A 23,119-nucleotide genomic window follows, 5' to 3' on the forward strand; every position below is an offset into this window, starting at 1 on the left:
ACATAAAATCAGTACAAAAAGAGTTTTGAATTTAGCTCAGGCATTAAAAATCAGAATATAACAAAAACAGCTGAGTAGAAAAAACAAACACAAACATGACAAAACCTAAAACAAACTTTTCTGCTTTTAGGGTTATGGATTTTTGTTTTTTTAAACAATCTTCTCTTCCAGATTTGGGACCAGACACTTAGCTGGTGAAAATCAGAACAGTATCATTAATTAAGCCAATGTACAACAGCTGAGGAACAAGCCCTTTATTTTTAAAATAGTAGCCACTAGTAAATGTCTGCTGAAACTAATTTGCAGGCATTGCTAAATAAAGTTGTAAACCAAGAACAACATTTTCTGTGCATCTCCAATCCCCCCAAATGCGGCATCAATTTTGCTCTCAGGTCAGTAATTTCAATAGGCAGGGGAATTGTATATTGTTTTTAATGTGACGGAGGCGGTTTAATTTAGGAGAGTATTCTGACACTAATTTTGTATCCACACTGTAACCTCAGAAGAGTGAAAATTCTTCAGTGATTTCCTTTAAATCAGAATATTCATTGTCTGTTACAATTAGCATCAAATTAGCAAAGTAACAGTAACAGCATAGTATAATGAACTGCTTGATGTCTTTGGTGTGAAGAAGTAGGACTAGAATTATAGTAATATGCATTACTAGCATTATCTGCTACAATTTTAGTGCCAGGCTATGTCCTTGATCCATGTTGTCCCTTGTTGTCAATGGGATTGTCACACAAAGATTGAGGGCAGTAATTGACCCTAAACTGGCATTTTATCCTGCTCACAAGAATATAAACAATTTCATCAAATGCTTAAAATGATTCTTAAACTAAAGAATCCCTGTATGTCTCACTATAAATAGGTCTCATGGAAATCTTTCAGTGGGAACATCTGAAGGACAAATCAAGGACAATATTCACTTTTGAAGCTGTTCAAAGGAAGATGATGTTTTAAAACTCCTATGAGTTAATCCACCTGACTTTCACAGGTCAGTTTAATTTCAGTTTATGGATGTTTAAAAATAAATATTTGCTCCCTCTGATTTGACATCACTATATTGTTGTAAACATGCCTAGAATGTGAAACAATGAATTAACATGTCAGATGAAGCCTAAGCAGTAGGAACAGCTGAACCATCAGAGTGGAATGATCCTTTTGTCCCACACATGTCCATAGCCGACTAAAAAAAACCACAACACAACCCCAGGGAAGGAAGATAAAAGTATAAGCAAAATTGCTTTAAGTATTTTTAGACTTCTTGTCTTGGTAGGTGAATCTCAAAGGGTTAAAAGGTTTGGGGTATGATTAAAACAGTGATTAAAGCAGAATGTCAGACACAGCAGAATTCTAAACACACCAATCAATTCTCTGTCCCCTTACATTGTGCTAATTGCCTACCAGAGTCACTTAGAACAGCACTCTCTTTGGTTTCTGGAGACACAATTACTCATTGAGGAGTGAGTTTATAATCCCTGCCCAAGGTATTCTTGAGGTCAGTATCTTGTCCACACAATATCACATTTTACACAGCAACGCAAACCTGGGTCTCACATTAGGCACTCTGACCATTCGTCCAGACTTATTTTCCCAAGAATGCAGGAGGGGAGGGAAGCAGTCCTCAGAAGCAAGTTTACATGTGCTATTTAGTACAATTTGGCCCTATTTTACCAATAAAAGACTCTAGTGCTCCCTAATTTAAATGTTCACTTTCGGCTTCATTAAGTCTCTGAAAGTTAAAATAGAATGAAAGGTTAAAAAGTTAGGAGAAGAAAAACCATAAGCCGTTTTGATAGAGAAGCTGATATGCAGTTCCAAGCTGTTCTGTTCCCTAAGCACCTACTAATTATAGCATTTTTTAAAGTTTCTAACATGTAGAAACTTCTGTTGTATGTACACTGTAGTCATAAAAATAAGTAATGATGACAGCTTATCAGATTATTACTGAACCACTTTGCTGTCACCTTTGCTCTTCTATGCAGATACTTTGCAGTATTTGCACGTCCCTCATTCAAATCATTTTTCTTTGGCCCACTACACTACGAAATATTTTTAAATACCGTCTGATAATATGAAGGTTTTCCAGAGAAGTTTATGATGTCATCTAAACAAAGGAGTGCTGATTAACATAACAAATCAACCCTAGCAAATGCAATAGTAATGGGACTGAACACATTTACTCTAATATTACACACACACACACACACACACTTTAAAAGGAAAGAAGCGTTGCTACTGTGTTTCACTTGCCAATTGTTTGATGGAAGAAAAAAAGTGGTTGAACTAAGCATTACTTAATATACATTGCTGAACTTCAGTACCTGAGCAAGAACTTCAGCACACACTGTAACCAGCCACAGAGCGTTAAAGTGCTGTGGAATCTTTAATAACAGGCATTGCCAATTTCTAAGGTACCTACATAGCTCAGCTTTGGCCTCTGTTGGGTTACCTAAGGCACAGACAGTCTTGCCATGTTGTTTCTGACCATCCTTGAGGAACTACACACACACTGTAAACTCATTTTACCTGTAATCTAATTCAGCTCTGAGGTTTCCAGACATGAAAGGCAAATGCATTATCCTGCTGTACCACCAGGCATCCAGGACGCAAAAATTCTTTACATTAGGTCTCTGGAAAGCATACTATATAGCTTCACAGATTGTTAAATTTAAGTAGACAGCCCAACAGATATGGTTCCTCAAAGATCACTTACTATCTCCTAAGACAGACAGACAAACATGTCTCCTAATTGTCACCCATCTTGTCTCCTAGGCATAATTTTCTAGCTAAATGCCTATACTTCAATCCTTATGCATAAAAACTCTTGAGAATAATCTATGCAATTCTATAAATCATGGGGTTTATCATTTACTAACAAAAAAATGCTCACTTTGTTAGAAAGTATACATAATGATTTCTGGAAGGCAGGAGATTAAATATAACTGGATGAAACATTTTCTATACTTCATGCTGGACAATATACTAACATCCCCTGTAAAACTTCATTATTGTCTTTCAAGTTAATACTCTCATCAGTAGGTTAGCCACACATGAGATACAATAAGTGTTAAACAGCTGTAATAACGGAACTCTTTGCTCAGTGATACCTTTCTTCTTCTTGATTTCTATGTCATACTCCATAATAGCATCCTATTCAAACTGCTTTGCTGACTTTCTACAAGGTAGAACTTAAACAAAATAAACTTTAAAAAAGTGCTGGGTGCTATTTCTCAGATATTTCCCTAAATTATGTCATTAGGATGGATCCAACTTTCTTTCACTGGATTTCACAACATTTTTGGAATCCAATTTGAGTGTGCGCTCATGTCTCTATTTTCCATGTTGCACTCTTACACTATGATTCAGTAAGGTACTTAATGACACATCTAACTTAAAACTAGTTCCAGTGAAGTCAGTGAGACAACACTTATGGTTAAAGGTAAGCATATGACTAAGTGCTTTTCTGAACCAGGTCCTATATATCCCTTGGTTTGTTTTCACATAAGGTACAAAAGCATTTTAGTAATGTTTCATTCCAGAACATTATAATCCACTAAGATTCCTGTACATTTTAAAAAGACACTTTCAAGGTTTGGGGCCTTAGAATTTATTTACCTCAACAACGGTCTCATTTGCTATAATAACATACACTAAAGATCTGTTAATGACTCATCAGAAAATATTTGATTTAGATAACATTTTATCATATTTTCTGTCCTCTCTTCCTATTTGTTTTGTTAGGTTTATTACTGCTAGACAAATTTGAATTAAAAGTTTATTATTTAAGTTTTCATCTGCTCCTGCAGTTTAGTCCTCAATTGAAGTCATACTCCAGTTTGTGACCATGGACATCAAGCATCAATGTCCATGATACTCCTTCCAACATTGGGAAGAACGAATGCCAGCCATACCTCCTTTAGTACCAGTAAGAGTGGTTCCGTTTTCTTCTCCTTGGTTGATTCGAGCAGAGATCCTTTTGTTAATCTGCTCTAGGTGCCTCTCTTGGGAGCCATTAGGTCTTTGGACTGCCATCAGGAATGTAGCTCAAGGCCAGTGCCAGAGTTCATGAGTGTTTTGATTAAATTAAGTCTTATCCTCTTACTTCCTTTTCCTAATCCAGCATCTACTTTATCCAGGCCCTAAACCCCCAGGTAATACAGATTCATGGAGGCTTTCTGGACCTCTTCATCATCATGGAGCCATGGGTTCCTTTGGCTTTTGTGGTACTGCAATATTTAGAGTCAGAACCAAAGGACAGATCTCCAAATAGGCTAGACAGATGTCTCCTTCCTGAAAATCTCCACCTCAGGAAGTAAGATCTATCAGTCCTCCTGTTGCTGCCAACTCAGCCACCCCACAACTCTTTGTTTAGACTCAGAGGTTGTCATAACTATAAAGGGAAGGGTAACAGCTGTCCTGTGTACAGTACTATAAAATCCCTCCTGGCCAGAGACTCCAAAATCCTTTTCCCTGTAAAGGGTTAAGAAGCTCAGGTAACCTGGCTGGCATCTGACCAAAGGACCAATAAGGGGACAAGATACTTTCAAATCTTGGGGGGGGGGGGGAGAGGGGAAGGCTTTTGTTTGTGCTCTTTGTTTTGGGTTTTGCGTTCACTCTCGGGACTGAGAGGGACCAGACATCAATCCAGGTTCTCCACATCTTTCTAAACAAGTCTCTCCTATTTCAAACTTGTAAGTAAATAGCCAGGCAAGGCGTGTTAGTTTTCCTTTGTTTTCTCAACTTGTAAATGTACCTTTTACTAGAGTGTTTATCTTTGTTTGCTATACTTTGAACCTAAGACTAGAGGGGAGTCCTCTGAGCTCTTTAAGTTTGATTACTCTGTAAGGTTAATTTCCATACTGATTTTACAGAGATGATTTTTACCTTTTTCTTTAATTAAAAGCCTTCTTTTTAAGAACCTGATTGATTTTTCCTTGTTTTAGATCCAAGGGGGTTGGATCTGTATTCACCAGGAGTTGGTGGGAGGAAGGAGGGGGAATGGTTAATTTCTCCTTGTTTTAGATCCCGGGGGGTTGGAACTGTATTCACCAGGGAATTGGTGAAGGTTTCTCAAGGCTTCCCAGGGATGGGAATTCTTGGGATGGTGGCAGCGGACCAGAGCTAAGCTGGTAGTTAAGCTTAGAAGTTTTCATGCAGGCCCCTACATTTGTACCCTAAAGTTCAAAGTGGGGATACAGCCCTGACAGAGGTCAATAATAGAGATTGAATGTAGATGGGTCTGATGAGCCAGTCAGAAAGACCTCCACCATACTCATATTTCCCAGAGGAGTTTGTAGCCTCCCTATCCCCTCCCATCTTGAATCAATTATAATTTATATCAAATCCCTTAGAAGAGCTTCAGTATCTTTAACCCACATCTGACAGGTTTCCTATAAGTCACAGTGGCCCCTGGGGGGGTGGGGAAGGGGGGAAATCTGACAAGGCTGGATCATTTAGATTCATGTCCAAAGATAAAAATGTCTTCTAGTCCTATGGCCCTTTATATTCATTATTGAAGATATCTGGTTTTGAGTACCAAAAGTATGCCTGGCACTTAAATTGCCCTTGCCCAAAGGAATGTACAGTCTAAGATGAAGAGAAAATACAGACCCGAATAGTGCATAGTTTGTAAATATATGAGTCAGAGGTGGCATAGGAAACTTGCAATGATCATTTTTGGAAGGATTCATAGAAGTAGTAAATGGAAAATTTAGGTGCACAGGGACTACAAGTTAATATCTGTAATATCTTTAGTTGAATCACTTAACTCAAACTCATTTTCAAGATTCATATTTTTCCCTTTCCACATTGCCATTATCTTGGGAACTCTTAAAGGCCAAATTAAGTCATTAAAGTAAGTAATCTGTTCGGACAATTAACAGAGCATTAGTTACTGCATTAAACAGCTTAGCTGCAGCAGATTTTTTTTTCAGAGGGTTGAAGAATCCTTAATCCAAAGAATTTAAAGTAGCAAGAAGCAAAGAACACTATTAATTAAATCTCTTCAAGAGCCTTCTACAATAATACTGTATTTAAGAGATTGGTAGTAAATTGAGAAAGAAACAAAGTGTATTTTTTCTGACATTCTTTTGAAATAATAAAAATATTATCTACATAGAAAAGACTGATCAGAATCTGACATCTGTGGGTGCTTTACACTAAATTGTAAACTGAAGAGATTTGATATGGAAATTACTGAAGGAGAATAAATATGGAATGTCAAAGCTGTAATTTTTAAAGTCACTTTTTTCTAACTGTAGTCACACTTTAAAACTGTGTAGTGCTGGGTACTGCATAGAGAAGTAATGGATTGAGAAATGCAGAAAACAAAAAAAGCCAGTGATTTTTAGCTATTTTCTATACTGAGCTAATTTAAGTACAGCAGCAGAAAACTATATTTATAAGAAATGAACCTTATCCAGTGCACAAAATTCTGTCTAAGTAACTTTATTCAATCGAAAATTACAATATAATGTATTTTAATACAGCATTTTTCATGCAGAGTATCACAAAATGCTGTACAGAGAGTGAAAATTATAACAAAAAAAGGAAAAAGGTTTAAAGGTGAGATTTAAAGAAAAGGAATTATTCGAGAGCATTGGTTGAGAAGGAAAATGTAAAGGTAATAGAGACAGATGGAACAGCAAAAATGAAAGAACCATCCCGAAAATCAAAAGTCACAGGGGGAGAGAGAGAAGTTGAGTTTCCAGATGTGTGGGAGGTCAGAATTGTAAGATGCAACAGGTCCACAAAGAAGCCAGAAATACAAGAGGATAGTTTTGATCTCAGTTTGGAGATGAATGTATAGTCAAGTCAGTAAAGATTATAAAGGATATGCTGATATGGTCCCATTTCCTGGAGGGAGCAGGAAACCACACTGTAAAATTCTGGACTCTATGAATCAGAGAGTAAGGTTGCAGCAAGACCATAGAAGAGTTAACTGAAGAAATCATAATAGAAAATCATTAAGGCACGAATGAGAATTTTTTCAAGAAGCACAACTGAGTAAAAAGAAATTATGGTACTGAACCAGAGGTGATGACAAGGAGGTGTGGCAGAAAACGGAGTAGATAATTTTCTAGATAAAAAAATCCTGAGATTTCTAGCCTTGGGAGCTATGTTTTTGGAGTTAAGGAAACTAACAAAGGCAGAAACATGCAATAAGGAGAACTTTTTTACCTAAAGAAAGGATGTCAAATGTTTAAAACAATATATGTAAACGCTGTAGATGGGAGACAAAGGGATGGGGGAATGAGTTGACAGAGAATAGAGCTGAATGTCAAATGGGAAACCACCAAAAAAATTAGACATCCCAGAGAGAGTCTGAGGCATTCCATAGGAGAACAGATGGGGAACAATTTAAAATCTCCACTAGAAGTGGAAGGGATTATGTAAGTAGGATTAAAGCCAGGATAGGAGAATGCTGGATAAACTGACTTCTTCAATGATGTGCTCAAACCATGATATGTGAGCCATATAACTATAAAAGAACATAAGAACGGCCATACTGGGTCAGACCAAAGATCCATCAAGCCCAGTATCCTGTCCTCTAACAGTGGCCAATGGCAGGTGCCCCAAAGGGAATGAACAGACAGGTTATCATCAAGTGATCCATGCCCTGTCACCCAATCCCAGTTTCTGGCAAACAGAGGCTAGGGACACCATTCCTGCCCATCCTGGCTAATAGCCATTGATGGACTTATCTTCCATGAATCTAGCTAGCTCCCTTTTGAACCATTATAGTATTGGCCTTCACAACACCCTCTGGCAAGGAGTTCCAGAGGTTGACAGTGTGTTGCATGAAAAAAATACTTTCTTGTGTTTGTTTTAAACCTGCTACCTATTAATTTCATTTGGCGGCCCCTTGTTCTTGTATTAAGGAAGTGTTATTTACTCCTTCTCATAATACAAGAACAAGGGGCGGCCAAATGAAATTAATAGGTAGCAGGTTTAAAACAAACACAAGAAAGTATTTTTTTCATGCAACACACTGTCAACCTCTGGAACTCCTTGCCAGAGGGTGTTGTGAAGGCCAATACTATAATGGTTCAAAAGGGAGCTAGCTAGATTCATGGAAGATAAGTCCATCAATGGCTATTAGCCAGGATGGGCAGGAATGGTGTCCCTAGCCTCTGTTTGCCAGAAACTGGGATTGGGTGACAGGGCATGGATCACTTGATGATAACCTGTCTGTTCATTCCCTTTGGGGCACCTGCCATTGGCCACTGTTAGAGGACAGGATACTGGGCTTGATGGATCTTTGGTCTGACCAAGTATGGCCGTTCTTATGTACATTTAAAGTTGCATCGCAACCCGCCATACCCATCTACCCAAAATCTTACAAGTGTGAAAACAAGAACCTAAGAAAAGAGTGTCCAGTATTTCTTCAGACACACCACTGAGCCACAATTCTTCTCTGGTTTCCTCCTTGTTCCATGGGAGTAGTAACTTACTATTGGCCTATCCCAGCACTAAATGATTACTCCCTCCCACACCTCTACTCATGCTAGGTCAACTTCTCTACCCAGTGAGGGTTGAGGTGGAATCAACGCTTACCCATTCCCTGACCACCTGTTCCAGGAAGGGAGCATGCAGGCGTGCACTTACATATAGGCATCAAGTCCCAAGGTCCAGGTAATCACAAAATGATGTAAACAGAATTCCTAGTTCACTTAGGCCCAGACCCTCCAAGGTATTTAGGCACCTAGCTCCCATTGAAGTCAATGGATCTGGACCTTTGAGGATCTAGGCCTTAGTCCTTTATGTGGCCATATAATCTAAACCACAATTTAGCCCTTACTAATTAACTAAATTGGGAGTGTAATGTCAATCTTGAAGTTTTCTCTGTAAATTCAGATTTTTTGCTATTTAACAAGTATGAAATGCCTGCAGTGCTTATATGTTTAAGATATTTGTGTTTGAGAGTTCTTTATTTTTAGTAACAGCCCACTGTGCTAAAGCATACACATTTCTGAGAGTTTATAGAAGAAATGATCAGTCACATACTTCAAAAGCACCTTTCATACAGGCACTAACAAAAAAAGAAAAAAATTTAAAAGCCATGTTTAAACTTAACCTCATGATGTAACGGCTGCCATATGTTACTCTTGTGTATTCAGTAGCTCCTGAATTTCCATTAAGAATATAGCAGGAAAGAACAGCTATGAAGGAGTTAATGATTTGAAGATCAATTTGCAAAGGAAGCAAGATTGATGTTTTTAAATAAGGTAAGCAAAAGATGTAGACACAAATATTGTTCTCCTATCACAAGGAATTGTCAGCAATTCAATACACAGACAGGTGAACCTCATGGAATGATGATTAAGAAGTTTTTATGAGGAAATATGGTAGGAAGAGATCATTCAGAGTTCTGAATTTAAGCAAATCTAATATGAGCTCTTCTGGTAATCTATGACATTCTCTCAACACAAGAGCAACATGCTCAGACACTGATTCTAGTCAGCATGGTGTCAGCCAAGTTCTGTAACTGCTACTGCTTGAGCGAAGTAAGAGAGAGACCCACAAACAAAAACTTACAATTAAGTCATATAAAAGGGTTGTGACAAATGGGTGATATCCCAAATAGAAAGCAAATGCATATAGGCAATTGGATTGCCAATTCACCCTTTCCTGAGATCCCTGATCACAGCTTACTTACCATTACCTTAACTTCAACCAATGTGCCTACATTAATCAGGTCCAACATCTTTTTTTAGGGCCTCACATTGCTTGTGGAGACTAAAATTATTCAAGGTTTCAGGCTTTATATCAGAGAAGCACACAAAGAGCTCTGTTCAATTTGACAATCATCTCTAGATTGTCTTTATTATGTTACAGCGAGGCTTACAAGGAAAAATTACCGGGGAAGAATAGCGGTCCCTTTTAAAATGGCAGTGTGCTATACCCTGAGAACATTTCAATATCCTAACATTCCAGACACTAATAAAACAATTTCAGAAAATATTTAACATGAGCCTTAAAGGAGAACCCACTGTCAAAACCAGCTTGTAATTCCACAAGATTTCAGAGGAAAACTGAAATATCTATCATCAAAAAAACAAGAGAGAAAAGTATTATTCAATTAAACACAGAAAGCAACTTAAGAAAGACAGTGCAAATTTAAACCTTGCTATGAGAAGAGTAATCCTGCAATATGAGAGTGGTCAAAGAAGCTACAGGAATCCAGATATATCAGGGAGCTGTCTTCATACTTGCATATTAAACCTATGAAGTATCCATTGAAAGCCTTCAAATGTACAACAGATAGAACCAGGAGAAATTCCTAGGAGCTTCCAGAAACTACTGGAAAAAACTGGATATATGAGACGCATATAATGCTATATGGACTGAGAAAAGGTAATCTTTAAATAATGCAAGTTCTGTGCAAAGAAAGGAATGAAAGTCACTGTAAGTGTTCCAGCAGCCATCAAAGCACCTATAGTCAACATTATTTTCAGACACTGCAGAGATTCCCAGTAGTAGGATTCACTGACTGTGGAAGAGACAAGGCAATCAAGAAGTGAGCTGAAAGGGTAGGCAGACTTATAATGGAAGTAACCAAAGAAATGCTAACACATTTGCTAAAAATAATGTTTAAAATGTTGCATTTTTTTTGTAGGAAACAGCAAGCGCGAGAATCTTATGAGCTTTACATTAGTTACCACCACATACTGGGACACATCCTCGGCCCTGCTCCACTCCCATTGTTCCTATCCAAGCTGTGCACAGAGGATGGGAAAATGGCTTAACCAGCCAGCTGGAGATTATCCTTGTTGGCTCTACAGTACCCATTCTTGAGCCCATCCCTGATATATTCTGTGTGCACACATACATGCAGACACAAATACATATATGCAAATAATGTACATAAACACTCAGACCAGCAATTTTATGCAAACAGCTCATAAATTTGCAAAATTTGATAATCTGGAGCATTTGCTTTTGACTAGAAGGCAGAGGGGGGCAAAGAACATCAAGAACAGATTGATGTTATCCATCCAGACAACATGGATCCAGGCAAACTTGGTCCACTGAACACAAAATCCATTTACTGAAATGTTTAGACAAGAGAGGTATTGCAATAGTCTGTGGTCTTCTCCCCGCCCGCCACCTTTCCCCTCCCCACAGAGAATCCTGAATCATCAACATCTGAGTCATAATTTGTTCGTCTAACATCTATGGAATTTCAACTGACTTTCCAATACATACTCCCCAAAGGATACAGGGATTGGAGAAGGGTTAGTAGACAGATTCAGTACATACGGCTACCTATGTAGCCACATACTTCCACTAAGTGTACTGGTCCCAACTATATAGTTCTCTGGGCATCTGCACTGAACATGAGCCCCACTGTGAGCTGTATAAGGAGAAGAGGGGGACCAGAGAGCACAGCTGGCTTGGTGGTCATAGTCTAGCCAGGACAGTTCTAGGTTTTTAAAGATGGTCCCAGGGCACACACAGGATGGGGAGAAAGATGTTATGTCTTGGTCCCTTACTGCAGTTACTATTCATGCATAAAAAGGGTAGCTATGGCAGGGTCCCCCAGTGCCTGGTAAGTATTTGGATCCTGATTATGGCAGATCAGGATTCCTGCCTTTCATAGCCCAATTGTTGCCCTATATAAATGTTGAATGGGAAATCTTGAACTCAGTTTTCCCATTGACTTCACTGTAGCCAGGATTTCATCCTGAGTTTGCTGGGATTGGTGAGGAGGGATGGGGGAATTTGTAAAGAAAGTATTTCCCAGGGAGTACTTATTTCCCAGTATACTCATGGGACACAGAGCTGGGCAGATGGGCACATACTGGGGGGAGGGAGAGAAGTCAGAATAAAACAAGAATAGGGGAACCCCAAACCTTTCCAATCCCTAGAAAAAGACGACCAGAGTATCAGACATCATGCATACAGCCCTCCACTGGAGAAAAAGAATGCAGAAGATAGATTAATTAGATATCAAAGTGAGAAACTGGTTGCTGATGCCAGGTGAGGAGGGAATTGAAGGTGACTGGGCCTCCCCACAAGAAGCTAATCACTGTAGGTGGAGGGGCACCAGTTATGGGTCAGAATTTTTTTTTTTTTAGGGAGAAATGGGTTCTGGCTGCTTAGCTGAACTCAAAGCCAGTTGAGGCCTTGAGAATTAAAATATTCATGTTACAAATAACTTCAAAATCTCTTCAGAAATCATGCACATACCCTTTCCCTCCCAACTCCCCCTGAGCAGAATCCAGATTACCCGTTTGTTGTCAGGATAATTTTTAGACATACTGGCATCTCTGAGCAGCCATGTTGCTTTGGTCCCTCTATTTAAGGTAGAAACAATGGAATTCAATGCTACAATGAACAACACGAGCTTCTTCTGAGCTTTCTGTGGGAAAATCTACAGGTTCTGAAGGGGAGCATGCTGTGTCGAGAAACTGTTCCCCAGCCCCATGATATTTCCGCCAGTCACACTACCTCCCAAAACGGTAGAGCCCCAAACAGGTTTTCTTCATGTGGAGGGCTTCACAGCTCAGGTGCCAGGGAAAGCACACTACAAGACTCCACTCCCCTGCTTTGCAGCATAATTTTCGTGATTAGATGAGGTTTACTCTGCTCCTTGCCTTGCAGTTTTAGCTTCACTTAGCTCAGAGCCAAAAATATTCAAATTTCATGATCTTAAAAAAAATCATTTGCATTTAAAGAAACAGATTAATGAACATCCCATGCTCAATTGGAATATGGAAAAACATTTATTTTGTTTCTTTAAAACCATTCACATGGTAACAACAAAATGGGTTGGTAATGTTTTGACTGTAGAAAAAGCCATCCTGGAATCCCACAGTTACAAAAATATTACACTTCCAGCCTATAAATGTATCAGTAAATAAAAACAATTTGCAAATTAATTACAGTTTTTAATATGATTCATCTAAATGCCCTATTAACCACTGCATTACTAAAACATCAACACGGATTGTTAATAAATCAATCATATGAACCTGAAGTTAGATTCACAGTATTACAGTATTGAAGTATTATAATCAGATGGAATCCCAGTACCCAGACTTCAACTTCTAAACCAACAGGAGGAAGATCTATTTCTCCACTGTCATGTAACATGTACAATTAATTAGTTACACACATGCAAAGTGTGGGGAAACACCCTTATTCTAAAGTGACAGCATTTTAATATCTCACTTTATTTATATTGGTGAAAACTACCAAACCAGAGGTCAATTTCCTGACCTTGTTAGGACACTCCCTACTGGAATCGTGAGCATATGCTTCTATCTCCTGTTTTCGCTGGAAGAGCGGGGGTATGAGTGAGAGGTATTCTAAACTGTAATCTCTATGGTTTGAGTCCTTTAGGTCTATCCTAGGACTCGCTATAAAGACTGCTAGGAGTGCTCCAGGAGTTTGGAGAATGGTCCCTAATCTAATCACATAGCTGTAGCACTGCATAGTGTGAAGTAATTACTAACGCCACATCTCTGTAATCATGTGTAGGTTAGGGACCATGCCTTAGAAAGAGTCTATATACTCAGTATGTTATGGAGGGAAACAGGAGAGTCTCAATGGGGAAAAACAAGCCATGGGTGTTGGGGAAGAAGAAACTTGAAGAGGGGAAGCGGAGGGAGACCGAGAAAGGGAGGATGATGGGAAATCTTTGGGGCTGGAGGGAAAAGAAGGTAGCCGTATGCAAACAAAGTAATGCATATCTCCATATTTCTGTAACTGTGGCTTTACAAGGTATGCCAGACAAGGCAATAGGCACAGAAGAATCAAGAACAGAGTTCCTGAGCAGGTGCTAACCCTGCCTGAAAGAGTGTGGAATCAGAAGCAGTGATATTCAGGTATGATTTTTTTGTTGTTGTTTCGGTCCTCTAGCTATTGGGGTGAGTTGGTTGAAGACATTTCTGGTGCAAAACTGCCTTTAAATGGAAATTCACATGACTTTGCACTTTTTAAAAAAATACTGAACTTAGACCTTTTGTATTATTTATTACTGAACAACGAAAGGTGTCCATCCAGTGCTCTAAGTAACCCATCCCATAAGTTACAAATCACAACATAAACCAAAGATTGCCCCAAATATATTTTTTCCAACCCACACCCTCCTCAAAAGCCTAACATAGGAGAGGAAGATGGGGTTTGCAGCATACCCACAGTGTTGACAAATCTGTTCTCTGGCATACCATAGGATTCTTATTTCATTTGTTTCATTGTATTTTCCATCCTTAAAATGACATGGGTCAAAAGAATGGTGAGACTCATTTCAGCATGAAAGATACACCTTTACAACCCTATTCAGCTCAATCATTGCCCCCAATGCTGGTGGACTTTGGAAGGGCTACCCTGCTGGAAGGGTATTTCTCTCTTGGTAGTATTTATATAATAAAGGCTCAAGCATTAATTTACATACATATTAAAATACATGTTTATTTGTTTACAAAAGACCCATAAAATAATTAAAAAAAAAAAAAAAAACACACCACACCACATATTTGTCTCATTCCAAAAAAGAATTCCTTTTCTAATCACGTCCTCCTGGAGAAGATGTTGGCACACATTACTCAAAAGGGGAACATTAATGTGATATTTCAGGCAGTTTTGAAGCAAGTGCATAAGAAAAAAAGATTGCCAACAGAAAGGGTACAAGGTGTTTTTTCAGACTGCAAAATTGCACTCTGGATGCGCAAACCTGGTCTGACATTGCAGAATTTTTATTCCCCTATGAAAGCAAGCCACAATGTCTAAGAGAGGTTTGTTAGTCATGCTACTGGTATCAGATATCTATTGCTGGTAGCATTTCTATCATTAGAAACTAAAATTGTTGTTAGTATCTAGAAACGTATATAGTGGTGGTGGAGAAGAAAAAACAGCAAAGAGATAAGAGTAAAAGAAACAGTAGCAGAGTACTGGGTGACAGGGGAGGAAGAGAAAAGAGACTAGAGACAACAGACTAAGAAGAGAAAAAAAAACTGAAGAGAAAACAGAAAAGGGGTGAACCAAAATCTAGGAGACAAAGAAAAGTGTTTCCAACCAGAAACAGTGTTTCATGACAGCAAGAGACAAGAAGCATTGCCGCCAAAAAGGTAAGCAAGTTCAGAAAATTGAAAACTGTCAGGAAGAGTAAGGAAAGACTATCATTTGACAAACTAAAAAAAAAAAAAAAAAAAAAATTTTAAATGCTTACCCCTCATTTTTGGTTACTGAAAAGACAAGGTCCACTTCAACAAGTTTCTGAAGTGAACCCTAAGCTTGAACAAATTATTAACCAAAATCACCATTTACTACTCTAAAGGAATTGTTTTGTTCAAAACTGTACATCTTGCTTTGTAATTTTGTCCATCAGGTGGACAAGTTCAACAACTCAGCTAGACATTTCCCCCTCCACCCCCAATTGGCTTACCATTTTTGCTACCTGAAGTAACTCAAGTCTGAAATACCAATGTTCATTGCCATCAATATGTCAGTCAATTTTCTTCAGACCCTTATTTCGCGTGTTATTATTTGGTCTTCTACAGCTGTTCTCTCTCTCCGATGATCCAAACATTTCTTGGGCTACCCATTTTCTCCCTGGGTATGCAAAAGTCATCCAGGGAAATCTGTAATAAAGACAATAATTCCTTTATGTTTCACAACAGAAGAAGTTTGGTTTCTTTTTGTAAGCAGATAAATGACAAATATTCTGTTGAAGAACGTCTTGACATTAAAAAACAGATCATCAAGAACAATTACCATAATGAAAAGGTTGAATGAAAGCTGCAGTCTGATCATCTGAAAACCCCATGTATAATATTTCCAATAAATATAAATATTGAAACTAAAGTCTCTTCAGCAACCAGATTAATATGCTGCTATGCAACATATTTAATTTTTTTAAAGGGCCCAATTCTGTAAGCCCTCCACATACAGGATTCCAACTGACTGATCCTGATTCTAAAAATACAACAATATTAATAAAAATACTTCAGGTTATTTTTTATTTAAAGGGACTTTTTAAAAAGACATTTCACATAAGTAGCTATCTTCCTTCATTTTTTTCCTAGATGTCCCCAATGAACATACAAATTTAATTTGGGGCTGCTCTCAACCTTATGCACTGCTCTCGTGACATTCTTGGTCCTGTCTTTACAAACTATGCTCCCTGAACCCAATTTAGTGAAGAAATGAATTTAGAATACAAAAATTGCCTTCTCCCTTCTTTGCTGCTGTCTTGAGTCTTGATTCAGGAAGGTTGTTATGCACATGCTGAAGTTTAAGCATGTGAATAAGCCTGTTACCTTGCTGTCTCAGGGCTTTGGAGCTGTATCAATATCAGAACCTCTTTTCTGCACTCCTAGCTAGTGACAATAGTGTTTGTTGGTAATAGACATGCTGGTAATAGATTCAACCGCTGATTTGGAAAACTGAACAAACGTGTATAAAAGACCAAATTCATCTCTGAGCAGAAGCTGAGTGCACAGCCATCAATGGCCAGGATGAGTCATTCCAACCGCCAGAAATAGGCTAGGGGTAGGAAAGGCCTGGTCACACTTCTGGCTTGTGGAAGAGGGTGAAGAGTGGAGGCTCCCCAGAAATTCAGTGGGTGGCTCTTAAGACCACTTTATGACTCCTTTATGCTGGCTCTGCCAAGTAGCCATGCTAAAACCAATGAACTTGGCCCGAATAATACAGTTTAGAAGGGAAAGAGGAAGAAGCTCAAGAGGGATAATAAGACTGAAAGCAGCTCCCTTTATTAACTAATAAGGTCCCAAACCTCGTCCTTGTGTATGAAAAGCTCCCAGTGATTACAATGGTTGTTTTGTGCGTATGCAAAGAGTGCAGAATGAGGTCCTAATAGGGGAGAAATAATTTTTAACTTACCACGTGATAAGCTAATTTTTACAACTGCTTCATCGCCTTGTTCTTGATGCATTGTTTTCTTGACAAGGAGAACAAGGAAGGCATAAGGACAGTCAATTGTATGAATTCTTACTTATAACATTTTATAAACTTCTTTAAGTTACCTGCTTTCTAAATTCACTGAGGTGCTCTAATATTTTGCTTTTTTAGTAATAACATTATGCGATGTTGTGAAAACTATCTGTATTTCCCCACTTACCTTCCCTGAGGCTAGTCACTTTGGCCCAGATTTTTAAACTATTTAAGCATTGCTCTATTCAGCGCTGAAAGGCCTTAAATGACTCAGGAGTCGAAGTCTCATTCACAAGTGATTTAGCCCCAGAGCCTCAAAAGCTATTTAGGCACCTAACTCCCCCCCTGATTTCAGAATTTAAATACCTTTGAGAATCTGGGCCTTAGGCACTTAAGAGCCTAAGTCACTTTAGACTTTGCAACATTGAGCAGAGCAACAGAGCAAAAATCTGTGTCTTTAATTTTTCAATTCAGGACTTTTATTTAAAGAATTTATCAGCATAAGCGGATAAGAATTATAAGAATTTATAAGCATTAACAAAGAATCATGAAACACATTCCATGATTTATACTGAACCTATTTATAAAAAAATGAGAAGCAAGCACGTGAATGGTTTACTAAAGTTTCACCTATCTAGACATCAGGTCAAGACTTAAAACATCAAAATCCTTATGCCTTGAATGTTTCCCATTAAATCTGTGTCAAAGTTAAAAGACATCAGGAGTCAAATTCAGCCCTGATGTAAGCCAATGCGACTTGGGTCACAGCTGCTTGCACCACGTCTGAACTTGGCCTAGTAGCATGTTGGATCATAAAAATCACTATAACAATAAGTCAGAACTATGAAACTCATACAGTCAAGTACATTAAATAAAAGAGGCTCCTACCAGTTGCATCATCGGCTTCTGTGTCTAGAAGAGCATCTACTGAAGCCACGTCTGTGACTATGAAGGAGTCTGGTGTATAAGACACTCCTCGCTTGCTGAGACAAAGCTTCTTTGAGATACTGACTCCTTTGCTTTCATCACAGTACCTCACTAACCTTCTGACTGGCAGGCAGGTGATACCACTTCTTGTGAAGGTTTTTCTAGGTTTTCTACTATTCCCCAGGGCAAATTTTAGCAATAAAAGAAGTCCCCGGATCGACTCTGTAGTTATCTTCCCAAAAAAATATGTGTATATATATATCTGTATCTATTTATAGATATAGATATAAATAAAATAGAGAGATGGAGACGCAAGATATTTTTCCCTACCACATCCACCTGTTTTGGTACAATGTTAAATATTCCATAGTTCAGTTTGTCCTCTTTTTCAGAGAAGGAAGAGAAATCTTCATTGAAATATATATTCTTCAGGAGGCATCTTCTGCTCCTCCCTGACCTGTTTCAGGTGGAATTTTCAGCCTGTGTCCTTTTTTCCTCAATGACTGCGTCAGCAAATGACTTATTAATATGTGATGCTGCAAAATCAGAAGTTTCTTTCTCATTATGGCTCTGCAAATAGTTGCAACTTTCCTTATAATTAACAAATTACAAATAAGATGTATGACATTTAAAATTTAGCCTGTTCCAAAATATCCTGATTTAACAGCAAAAAAATTAAAGAAAATCCTCCTTCCCCCGCTCAAAATAATATAAGGCCTGGATCCTGAAAATACCTACACACATTCATAACTTTACTCATGAGTGGTCCCACTGAACTGAATGTAATGTTCAGTGGGGCTACACGCATCTTTGAAGTTATGCACCTGCTTAAATTTTCGCTGGGTGGGGCCTACAAAGTTACAAATTAGTTGTATGAGGATTATAAGATTTGTTTGTTAACCATTTTCTGTGTTTCCCAAGATCCTGAAGTCCATACATTTTCTTTCATCAAAGTATTCAAAGTTTTTCTTACAGGACAGAAGTTTTAATCTATCTCCTAGGAAACTACTTTGTTTTACTATTAAATTCTATCCTAAAACAGAATATGAATTATTTCCTGCTATGAAGCCGGTTTCTTAGTTAAATTGCAGCAGTATCTGTCCCACCACCCAACCTAATACAATTCAATATCTCAAGAACGTTCTCTGGCCTTGGCTCTATGTTATAATTTGCTGCAGTTCTCAATAGCCACTGAGAAGGAAAAAGGCAGAGAGTGAAAAATGTGACAAGTGAGCACTTGTGAGAATGTGAGTGGGATGTGCTGAGAGCTAAAGCAGAACAAATATAGATATAAGTGTCTAAGGATTCAATTCTACTCTTGGGTACACATCACTATATTTTGTGTGGTTCTGTTACTATGGATCTCGAGACTTCAGATTCCCAAGAGAAGAACTGAGGCATGTGAATTAACATTGGGGTTTATCTAAATCCATTAACTCTCACCCATAGACCCATTACAAATATACACCTACTTCAACAACAAAAATCCCTAGGATAAAAAGAAAGGTCTACATGAGAAAAAAATGGCAAGACAAAGTTCAGCTTGACTTGGAATTCTAGACTCTGATGCTGATCTCACACCACCTTTGGTTTTGATGGAAGTACTCTTTATTTACATCAAGGCAAGTGACAGAAAGCTCCAGTATCTACATTTTAGATCAGCGATAACTACATAAGAAAACCAGTTTGCCTTCATTTTAATCATGCTTATTGACATTCCTTGAAATTAAAACTATAAACCATTTTAATTACCTTACTTAGAAAGTGACCATGAAACCTTTTATTCCATGTCAGTTAGATTTATAATACAAACAGAGAACAGTTACATAGCAGTTGTCTAGATTCAAAACCAAGCTTCCTCTCTCACACCAGTCTCAAGTCAGTCTAATAATCTCTCAGCTGACTTCTGTGGAGTTAACACTGAAATTCTGCAGGCCATTCATCAATAATAGGAGCCAATCCTTTATAATAGTTTAGGGGGTGGAAAAAATAGCAACACACAGTCCTGTTTTGTTTAGCACCGCAGCTCCCTGCGTATATTCCTTTTTTTTTTCTCCAATGAAAGTTTCAAAAGGGTTTTGAGTGCACAGATTTGGTACACGTGCACAGCAGCTGGTCTGACGTGATAAAGCAGAACGCCTCTGAAGGAGAAGTTCCTGTCTGTCGGACCAATAATCAGTAAACTAAGAGGGATTTACTCAATAGCCCGTCACAGATCCTATCCTGTCAAAAATCCACTTTTCTGAGGCGTGCCTAAATCTGGTTTTCTGACAAATGGTTTCAGCCTTTAAAAGAAGTAAACAGCAAGTAACTGGTGAACAAAGAGAGATGCTCATCAACATTGTCCCTTCATTTATTCTGAATTATGCACCAGCCATAACTGAACCTTTTGACTTTGTCTGATGTCACAACCCTGTTATTTTATGCAGAGAGATGTATTAAATAATATTAAACGTAGAGATCAGCAGCGTGACATCTGGACGGTTCACATACTACTACATGCCATGGCATCCTCCCTCCCTCCATATTTCATTCCATTGCAAAAACACAGCTTGTTTGTTTGTTTTTATACCGGCTCACACTTTTACTGAACGAAAGCTTTAAATAGCACCACGGTTTGGTTGCAGTTGCTAAAAATACACATCAGAGAGCTTGAGCGCTGATTTGCAGTGAAACACGCCGCTTTGGGCATCTGTCACATACTGTATCCGCGGTCTGGCAGTGAATTTTAAACCCCGATCCCCAGTTTTATCTACAAACAAGCAGGATACAACAGCGAGAAAACCTCCAGTTGTGGCCGGTTAAAAATAGCTCTGTAGAAGGGGGTTGGCCGGAGGCTCGGGTTCTAAGGCATCGCGTTTGCTACAAACTTCCCACGCCTCAGCGCCAAGGCAATGAGGACCAGCCCTCTCGGGGTCCCAACTTTCTGTGCCCATCGGGTTGGCGCGGGAGACAGCTGTTGGCTAGCAGCGCCCGATGCCTGAATGAAGCGGGGAGGCTGGGGTGCAGAAGGAAGGCAAGGCCCCCTCTGCCCTCCCGCCAAGCCAAGCCCCCTCCCCCGTGCACTTCCACCCCGCCCTTACCAGCGTTCCGCAGCTTCTTATTCCTGTACACGGACAGGATGACCAGCAGGTTGCCCAGGACGTCCACCACGATGGTGAAGATGAGGATGGCGGCCAAAGTGGAAGCCACCCAGGCGGGCCGGTCCAGGCTGAGCTCCGCGGGCGGGTGGGAGGCGTTCAGCCCGCTCCCATTGCCTCTCATGCTGCTCCTCCTCGCCCCAGCCTCACTATCCCAACATCCCAGGGCCACGTTGGGGCGGGAGGGGGGACAAGGAGGGGGCTCGCCTGCAGCCCTCGGGGATCCGCCCGGCTCAGACGGAAGGTGCCCAGCGCGGTGCAGGGTGCCCCAGCGCCTTTCACGGCCACGGCCGGGCTCCGAAGTTTCCCTGAAGTGTGCACGTGCCGCGGAGAGTTACTTTTATAGCCTCCCCTCGCCCCCTCCCCCACCAGCCACAGCAGCAGCCTCCGCCACCGCTGCCTCCAGGTGACATCTAGCGTTGGCGGCGCTCGGCCTCCTCAGCCCCGGACACGTGAGCGGCCGGGGGATTCCAGCCGCCGCCTCCGCCACTGCAGGGCAACAGCGCCCCGGTGCGGCGCTGAGGCGCAGCGGCGGGCGAGCGGTTCATTCATTGCGAGCGGGCGGCGTGTGGCTACGCAGCGGGGCCCCATTCATTCTTTTCCCGGCTCTCCCCATTCACGCGTTCGTTCATTCATTCAGTCATTCATTCCTCTGGACCACACCGCGTGCAGTGCAAGCGTAGGCACCCGTCCTTCCTCCCCTGCCGCTGTAAGCCGAGATCGGTGCCCTTCGAGCTCTGTGTCACAGGATTTGGGGCGGCTTTTTTATTTACTTGTTTTTTACCGGTTGGGTTAATATCTCTTGTTAATTGTACCCGTACTAAATTTGCCCTTTACTGACGGACAGGCGGACTCAGCCACTAAAGTGAAGCCGACGAGGAGAGTGAGAAAGCCCCAAGCTTGGATCTGCTCTGTGTGCTATAAAAAGCTCTTTGCGAAGCTGCTCGCGGGGGGGAGGAGGGGAACCTCAGGACCCGAATCCCCAGAGCAGCACATGCCATTACTTCACTGAAAGCGAGACAGAGCGAGAGATAGCACCGACCGACTGTCTCATCTTTGCATGAAAATACACAGTGGAGACATTTCTTCCTTTGCAATGCAGCCTCATCTCCTTTCCAGAACGTGATTCGGGGGGAGGATGCATGTGCAAATGTACGATTCTGACACACAGTCTGCTTTCGCCGCTCCCCAAAAGCATGAGAGACAAAATGAGGTGCCATTGCTAAAAAGATAGCAACGATCTGATTTTAGTGAACGTGTTATTTCTCGTGCGTAGTTACACTGGATTCTATAATAGGAACTTCTCATCCCCCAGAAAGTGTTTTCTGCTGAATGTCAATCGCTATATTGAAATACCTCGTTTATGTGATGATATGTCGCATGAGACTAAAAGATGTAACCCGAGAAAACTGATCTGCACCAAATGTCCTAGAAATCACACTTCTATTCGGGACCTGCCAGTTGTGATTTCAAATGGTAATTCACGTTGTGTTTTGCTAAATGCCACAGTAGTGGATCTAACCCAGAGAAAGTATTTGCGCTATTCAAACAGCCATGAACGAGCTCCAGCCCCTGAAATTATGCTTGAAACCTTCAGCAGGGAGCTGTCTCGTGGACTTGAAAGCTAGGGGGGAAAGGGATGATGGAAACCTAATGTCTTCTGTACAAGAAGAAATAAGTTACATTGGGAAGAATGAAAACTCTCGTTCGTTCAATTTATGTAATTTGGGAAACTACTGTTTTCAAATTGTATAAAATGGTCTGCATGTTGCTGGTTATGATTTTATTATAATGGAATTTACACATTTTGAAGTCCTTGCTCATGAATAATTAAAACCATAATGATGAACAGTAACAACATAAGTATGGATCCATAAACCAGTTAAGTCACAAAAAGTCATACATTTTACTAGGAAACTAAGTAACATTAAAATAAGCAAAGTTTAAGAAATGTAGGTAGCTTTTGTTTGCCAGATTTTGACCTGTCATTTATGAAGGAATACAAATAAAATCCAATAGTAGAAAATTCACTCCCTGCCAGAGTTGTTTTTCAAAATGATTTGATGATAATGTTGACAGATATTCACATTAAAAACCTCAACAATAAAGCTACAGGCACCTTTTCCTGCTTACACCGAAGTCTGATA

General features: G+C 39.8%; 1 protein-coding gene across 2 annotated transcripts in view; it reads right to left on the reverse strand.

Moving 5' to 3' along the window:
• The window catches only part of MTNR1A (melatonin receptor 1A), a 90,249-nt gene extending 68,702 nt beyond the window's left edge, over positions 1-21,547 (reverse strand). The window contains exons 1-2 of one of the 2 annotated variants that reach the window (XR_010601459.1): positions 20,916-21,055; positions 12,879-15,593 (exon numbers count right to left, since the gene is read on the reverse strand). Coding sequence is in view for 1 of the 2 variants with exons in the window: in XM_065596805.1 (XP_065452877.1) it covers positions 20,916-21,096 (181 nt within the window). In the remaining variant the exon portion in view is untranslated. Of the gene's footprint in view, positions 1-12,878; positions 15,594-20,915 lie in introns of those variants that run through there. The other variant, XM_065596805.1, reaches the window with a different exon arrangement.
• Positions 21,548-23,119: the final 1,572 nt, after the last annotated feature.

The sequence above is a fragment of the Chrysemys picta genome, chromosome 5, assembly GCF_011386835.1.
Source record: "Chrysemys picta bellii isolate R12L10 chromosome 5, ASM1138683v2, whole genome shotgun sequence".
NCBI classification, from domain to species: Eukaryota; Metazoa; Chordata; order Testudines; family Emydidae; genus Chrysemys; species Chrysemys picta.